Raw genomic sequence first — 7,713 nt, 5'->3', positions numbered from 1 at the left:
CCCCTTGTATAGATCCAAAATGTGCCAAAAAAAAATGGTGAAAGACAACTCATGATAAAACGTAACCCACCTACCATGATCAAATTCCCCACATATGCGAAATGTTGTGATGTGAGCAAAGGGCCACCTTCCTGACCCGATCACTGGAACAAGGCTAAAACCATCTGGGGGGGGGAGTCCAAGACAACCTCTCCCGCCTGGAAAGGATCCTGGGCTACAACCACCGCCAGCCAGCGTTGCCAAGAAGGCGATTTTTTTTCCCCCCCACCAAACTGAGCTTCTTTTTAAATCTATAGGCGGGATGTTATTTCTTTCCTGCAGTGATTTTTTTTTTTTCCACCGCGCTGTCGCCGACAACGAGCCACGACTTCTTTCCTCCAGGCTTCTACATTCAGCTCCGACCGACACCGTAAAAAGAGAGGAAGGGAGGGAGGCGAGGGAGAGGTGAAAGGGGGGGAGGAGGGGGGAAGAGGAGGAGGAGGAGGAGGCGGTGCTCCGTGCATGCGCGCCAACAGAGAGACGTCACGGGCTGCCTGCGCGCGAGAGCCTGTTGGAATTCAACCGCTGCTTCCGGACTCGCGGTGACGAAGATTGCGCATGCTCTCTGCGGGCTTGCGCAGTTACTCTACAAGGGGTAAGGGAGCGCCGGGCTTTCCTGGCTATAGCGAGCAAGGAAGATTTATGTTTTGAAACCACGTTGGGTTCATATAATATAACTTGAGGGTGGTAAGAAATATTTAATTATCTTTATTGTAGATAGGATTTTTTTTTTTTATTTTATTTAATGCCATGATGCGAATGTGCGCACAGCTGTTGAGGGGGAAACGGTCGGGCTGGAGCCGCTGAATGGGGTTTCAAGGCCCGAGATGTTGGTGAACGACTGGGGGGCGCAGAAGATGTGAGAGCACCAGGATCGGGAGCCGTTCTGATGAGACCAGAGTGAACCGGTGCTTGGTTCTTTTGCTCACGAAGGTGGAAAGAACGCATTTCTGTAACCGATGAGCTGTGGGCCGGCGGTTGTCATAGAAACGTGAAGCCCGAGCATTGCCATTGTGGCTCTGTGAATGTAGGGGTACTGAAGCATAGCGGTAATAAGGGGGAGGGTGTCGTGTGTGTCCCCGCCCGAAGAAAGTTGCAGTTGAGTCCCCTTTTTGCTTCCCTCCTTCCAAAGCAAGCTACACCTGATTACTGAACATAAAGTCACTGAACCTCTCTCGGGCGCTGTCGGTAAAGCTGGTTTTACTTGCTGAACCCATAAAATAAGCAGGTGCTTGCTTGAATTCAGTATTTAGGGGTTTTTTTTCAGAATTAAAAAAGATCTATGGGCTCCAAGTTTGAAGACATGCTCATGCATTTGGCAAGCAGAATAGTAATGGTACTGGAATTTTGAAGGGGAAAAACGTTTTTGAAGAGCAGTTATAACTTCATTATTGGGAGTATGGAGAGACGGCTTCGGGTGTAAGATGACATCTGCTGGAAAGGGTATTCATTACTGATTCAAAGTGAACTGCTTTGTCATATTTTATTTATATATTTTTAATTTTTATATACCGATGTTCCTGTATACAATACATATCGCACCGGTTTACATGGAACTGAACTGTCGCCTCAGGAGCGGAATACATTGGAACAGGTTGACAAAGAATATAGGGTGTCTTGTGATCGAAAAGTTAGTATCAGCACTTAAGACACAAAATGATAGTTTAAATCAGACTTATCTCCTCATTATTATAAGATTTCCATTCAAGGTAACAAGCTGTGCCCATATCCAGAGACATCACTACATTGATCTGATATCAATTAAAAATTGGTATAATCTGCTCAAAATTACTTGGTCCATGGTACCATTTAATACAATGTTTCCCAATCTTTTCAAGCCCAAGGCTTATCTACATTAACTATAAAATATAGCATGGCACACCAACCCTCCTCAGGGCAGGCACTGCAGACAGGGAAAGGACTAATCTAGTCAAAAGAAGAGCTAGAAAAGCCCCACCAGTCTCTCTTCCAAATTTTAAAATTAACTCGTTACAAAGGGCCAGTTCCTGCTATATGCAAGTGCAGGAAGAGGGAGAAATCTGTGTGATGTGTGCAACCAGCTTATTTAGTTATCTTGGCTGTTGCATGTGGCTGCCAGAGCTTCTCCACTACCAATGTGCTGAACACTCAATGAGTTATATCTAGTGTTCAGTACACACTCCCTGGCTCACTCTAGGGATAAGACAGGCTAAAAGGACTCAAAATAGAAGCCCAAGAGGGAGAAGATAAAGAGGTACTATGTGTGCCAGACAAAACGGGACCAGGCTATCCATGTCCTGCATGTTGCACCAGGGCTCATGATATTGCTAGGAAGAAGCATGCATGATTACACATGTTCTCAGAAAGGAGCTCCTACATGTTTAAGAGCCATCGCTGATGATTCTTGTTGCTGTAAGGTGCTGAGAGCAGAGCCCAGGTGCTGGTCTGGATTTGAGCAGCAAGCAGTGGTGACTTTCCAGTGGCACACCTGATCTGAAAGCACACCAGTGTGCCATGGTACACTGGTTGGGAAATGCTGATATAATGTATACAAAGTTTGCACACAGTATTTTTCCTGTCCTACTATATCTACTCTACCGTTAACACAGTGAAATTATTACTGTTTATATATCTGTGTGTATACTCCCTTTGTTTCTTCCCATGCTCACAGTGGGGCCCCATGTAATAAGACATGAGTTAAAGTGTGCTGAATCTCAACACACACTTTCTTTACCCACATGCTAATAAAAACAAGCTATATAATACTTGAAGCAGTGCACATGTGAACTTTTAATGTTTTGATGTACTAAACAGTACACATTGGATGCAGTTTTCTTTTGGTTGCAAAGGTAACCGGTTGTCTAACTACTGGGACTTTTGATGATTCTCCCCAGTCTCTAAATTATCCCCTAACTTTTCCTGTATATTTTAAGTACATGGTCTAAGAGATATTTTTGCCCTCAACTCTTCCAAAAGTGGCTGTTAATCCTAGTTTGCAATGAAAAGTTTTAAGAGGCAATTTTAAAACAGCATACAATGCTTGCAGGCCTGCAAAGACATTTCATTGAAAATGTGGGCCATCAGGTAATGGAGCTGCACTCTGAGCACATACATTTGCATTGCTGTGAAGCAGATGCACCCACGGAAAGTCCATGTGGACTTTTCCATCCCTGACTGTACCCCACTCCTTTCCTAACATGGGTGAAAGGACATATGCTGTGAACAGCATGAGTAATTTTATCTGCAGTGCAGTTTTCAGTGGGACTTTTTTTGTGGGTAAATAGTTGTTTACTCACAGAAAAAGTTTGAAAATTACCTTCTGTTTTCTATTGTTTATTAGAATAGTGGGTTCCCTGTACTGATATTAACTTGAAAAGCAGATCAGACTTTCTTTGTGGAGAGCATCAAAAGACTATAATGCATGGCCCCTAACAATTTTTCTAGTTTCTACAGTACTCAGTTTTCTTGTGCAGGCTGAATACTATTTCAACTTCCTCTACCTTAAAGAGCAAATTGCTGCTCCTCATTATACACTAAAAAAAAAAAAAAAGAGCAAATTGCTGCTCCTCATAGAGCTACAGTACATTGGTTAGCTCCTTGTATGACCAACAAGCATCATCATTAGAGCATTAGCTGGCTTTCCTTTGTAAAAAGGCTGTGAATGCACCCAAGGAAATTAAACCAGGAATCCATTCTGAGTTTCTAATTTACAGTTCAGAGCATTAGTCATTGGACTACTTAATTTTTGTTATTACTAGAGTATTCCAACCCTGCCCTGTTTTATTTTTAGATCTATATTCTGAAGTGCTTTTGTAGAATCAGTGTGTGCATGATTGGAGCTTACAATAGAATCAGGAAGTAAGTATGAAAAATCACATGCTGGACGCTCCACCGAAGTCTGGGTTATGGGAATGGGAATCCATCTTCTCTACAGTGAATCTGTAAATTTACCAAAAAGAGCTGATTTTTCATTTGAACTAAAAGATTTCATCTTTATATATGTTTGCAGTCTGAGTCTGCAGTGGCTAGAATGAATTGATTTCACACTCCCCTCCCATTTGCCAGCTCGTCAAGTGAAAGGCAAAGAAGCAAACCTCACACCAGACCTGAGTAAAGAGATGCAAAGCATACAGAAATGAATTTTAATGCTGAACTCCTCTAGCAGGTAGAGAAAATAAAATTGCATTTATCACTGTGGTCATTTGAAAAGTTTTGTGAATTCTGATAAACACGCTTTCCCTTCCTTAAATCCTGTCGGGCCGATACAGTACAGTGTTAGCCCGGCTTTGGACGCGCGTTTGATGCGCTAGCTTTACCCCTTATACAGTCCAACCCTCCCGAAACTAATAGCGCCCGAAACACGCAAATGCATGTTGATAGCCCTATTAGTTATTCCCGCGCGATACAGAAAGTAAAATGTGCAGCCAAGCCGTACATTTTAATTTTGGCCAGCACCAGGGACGTGTACAGAAAAGCAGAAAAAACTGCTTTTCTGTGCACCCTCCGACTTATCATAGCAATATTAAATCAGAGGCCTCAAAATTAAAAAAAAAAAAAATTAAATCGGCTGGCGGCCCACGGGTCGGAAGACGGACGCTCAATTTAGCCAGCGTCCGTTTTCCGAACCCGTAGCTGTCAGCGGGCTCGAGAACCGAAGCCGGCAAAATTGAGCATCAGCTGTCAAACCCGCTGACAACCGCCGCTCCTGTCAAAAAGGAGGCACCAAAGGCGCGCTAGTGTCCCTAGCGCCTCTTTTTACCGCAGGCCCTAATTTGCATGTTCTTGCCCCCTGAATCATGCGCACAGGAGAGTGGCCTGCGCTGGCCCGCTCTCCCGCGACTTTTACTGAATCGGCCTGTGTGTTTGTTACACCCCGAAACAATCCTTCTCCTCTTGAACCATTACTGGCTCCATTGCCTCTGCACTTCTGTTGGCTCTAGCTGGAATGAAAGTATTGAAAACAAGTCCTGCAACCCTTAGAGGCTTTAGTTAGTCTACTGGCTTACAATTAGCCAAACTGACATTTTCAGAGGTTCATTTACAAATAATATATATCCTGCAATGATTAAACATTTTTCTTGTAAATAGTTTTGAAATTCTCTAAGCAGCTTTCCCTCACCCTTTAGGAACAGTTATATTTGGCACAGGGTTCTTGGTTACCCCACACACCCTGGATACTTTTGAAGTATATGGATTATGTCAGAATGATATCCTTCACACCGCTCAAAATAATCCGATGCCATTCTGTGGGAGGTCATTTATGACACTTCTGAACAAGGCATTACCAGAGGTTCAGGGTAGTGATAGGGCTGTTGCCAAGCAAAGTATGCTTGAAGGTTGGTTTAGGCCAGCAGCCAGATTATAGGAGTTTCTTTACCAACCCACAACTTGGTGTCATTGTATTCATAGGAGGCTTTTTTTTTTTAATTTCTTCTATATTTTTTTAACTTCAGAATGTTCAGAGTGTATTGTATCATAACACTGAAAATCAGTCTTTTTAACTTCTTCTTTTTTTTGTAACTGAATATGGATGTATTGGAACCCACCTAGTATTGTAGATAGATATATCAAACCGATGTGATTACTTAAGTTGAATGTCGATATATAAAAAATAAATACATAAATTTATAAATAAACAATATTTGAGAAACACTTTAATTTACTCTTGGTCCTGTAAGCTCTTGTGTAAAGTTAGCCATTCCCAAAGTATGATGCTGATCAGAGCAACAGTACCAGTCTGGTGGAGGTCACATGCAGACTTGGGGGTGAGAAAGAAAGTAGAGAAGTGGTGGAAACGAGTGGAAAGAGAAAATAGTGAGGAGGTACTGGGAAAGAATAATCTAGGCCTGGGAGGGAGAGGTCAGTCAGCATTTCATGGTACATGTTAGTAGCAGAAATCACAGTGTAGGTACTGATGTTCTTTAATGTATGTGGCAACAATAAGCTATGTGGAGGGAATGGTGGTTAAACAGGGTAGGGCCTGAGTATCCTTACTTTAGTGCGGTACTAAGGTATTATCACAGGCACCCTAAAATGCTCAGTGGAAACCCACACTACTATCAGGATGAACAGAATAAACCTCTCAGAGTTCCCTAACTTGCAGCGGGCGTGCACTGCCAGCACTACTAAGGAGAGTCTCATGAGCCATGAACTTCAGTGAGGTGCCAGAGGGCCTCTTGGAAGGAAATAGTTTGGCAACCACTGGTATAAATGCAGTTAAAGTCTATAGGGGATGAGTATTTAATGGGAATGTTCTTTGCCACCCCAGCAGAGAGTTAACTGAAATAACTGGGAAGGGGGTGCCATGCTTTAATAAAAGGAGCTAATGCTAGTAACAAACATAAATGTGAATATGCTTAGGAAGAAAGATCCCTCAACAAACCACTGAACAAGCCAATGTAATTTGGTGCTGGTTGTTTCTTAACTTTAAATTTTGATCTCCATGTGAAAAGCATAATAAAACATGTTGAGTGTACACTGTAATAGTATCTTATGTCTTCCAGGCCCTCTACAATTTGGATTATGCAAGTCTTGCTGTTTCCTTAGATATGTAGAAATGGTGGTGTTTCTGGATTATGTTCATTTCCATTGCTTTACTTTCTAGCATCTCATGTGTGTTGGCTTGAGAATGGACCCTGTTGTTCTGAGTTACATGGACAGTTTGCTGCGCCAGTCTGATGTCTCATTGCTGGATCCACCCAGTTGGCTGAATGACCACATTATCGGATTTGCCTTTGAGTATTTTGCTGGTGAACGTTTTCAAGACCACTCCACGGATGCTTGCTTTATTAGCCCTGAAGTGACTCAGTTCATCAAATGTGCAGGCAGCCAGGAGGAGATGGCCCTCTTTCTTGAGCCATTGGCACTTCCTCTTAGAAGGGTGGTATTTTTTGCCATCAATGACAATTCTAACCAGGCTGCAGGTGGCACCCATTGGAGCCTGCTTGTTTATATCAAGGACACAAATAAATTTGCTCACTATGACTCCTACAGTAGGAGCAACAGTCAGCATGCCAGGCAGGTGGCAGAAAAACTTAAACCCTTCTTGGGCAAAGCAGATTTTGTTGAGGAGCAAGCCCCATCTCAGCAAAACAGCTATGACTGTGGAATGTATGTGATCTGTATCACAGAGGCCCTGTGTGAGCAGCATCTCAGAGGACAGAAGAAGCCTTTGCTGCAGCTACTCACCCCTCCTTACATCACCCGGAAGAGGACAGAATGGAAAGAACTCATCAATACCCTAGCCAAAAAGTGATATTTATTGAATTCTTTTTAGCATTTGCTTTGATTTCTAGTGGCCAGTGATTAACTGAGAGTCATTTGACTTTTCAGTAAATGTGTGGAGGTGCTTATATGTATGATTACTGCTTTGATGTCTCTCTTTTTTTTGTCCACTCAATTTTGTGAATAAAAGTATTCCAGTCTGCATGACTGTGTTATCTTAAATTAGTCTAGGAAGATTTACATTTTTCTTTTACCTGCTGCTTGACTAAGAAATGACTTTCTTTTGTAATAATATTTGTAAAGAAAAGCTGCTTTCTCCTAGAAAGTTCTCTGGTTCAGGAACATACATTTATTGGCTAACAGTGGCACCAGAATGGAGTTTAGGATTATTTTATATATTTCTGTATGCTCTTCTTGCAAAATGTTATGTAGAGTTTAACAAGAGGTACATATCAAAGAGTAGAGAAGGGA

The 7,713-nt window shown here is 42.3% G+C and overlaps 1 protein-coding gene across 8 annotated transcripts; it reads left to right on the top strand.

Moving 5' to 3' along the window:
• The first annotated feature begins 477 nt into the window (after positions 1-477).
• On the top strand, positions 478-7,446 carry SENP8 (SUMO peptidase family member, NEDD8 specific). 8 transcript variants are annotated; one of them, XM_029575881.1, is made up of 4 exons: positions 643-726; positions 3,809-3,876; positions 4,028-4,183; positions 6,623-7,446. In XM_029575881.1, the coding sequence occupies exon 4, from the start codon at positions 6,629-6,631 to the stop codon at positions 7,271-7,273; it is 645 nt and encodes a 214-aa protein (XP_029431741.1). In that variant the 5' UTR covers positions 643-726; positions 3,809-3,876; positions 4,028-4,183; positions 6,623-6,628; the 3' UTR covers positions 7,274-7,446. The 8 variants fall into 8 exon arrangements, with proteins under 8 accessions (XP_029431740.1, XP_029431744.1, XP_029431747.1 ...); XM_029575880.1 differs by lacking the exons at positions 643-726; positions 3,809-3,876 and adding an exon at positions 478-634; XM_029575884.1 differs by lacking the exons at positions 643-726; positions 3,809-3,876 and adding an exon at positions 498-634 and having other exon boundaries at positions 4,084-4,183.
• Positions 7,447-7,713: the final 267 nt, after the last annotated feature.

The sequence above is a fragment of the Rhinatrema bivittatum genome, chromosome 13 (assembly GCF_901001135.1).
Source record: "Rhinatrema bivittatum chromosome 13, aRhiBiv1.1, whole genome shotgun sequence".
In the NCBI taxonomy this organism is placed as follows: domain Eukaryota; kingdom Metazoa; phylum Chordata; class Amphibia; order Gymnophiona; family Rhinatrematidae; genus Rhinatrema; species Rhinatrema bivittatum.
The sequence above is the reverse complement of the archived record's forward strand: the minus strand, read 5'-3'. Positions and strand labels throughout refer to the sequence as shown.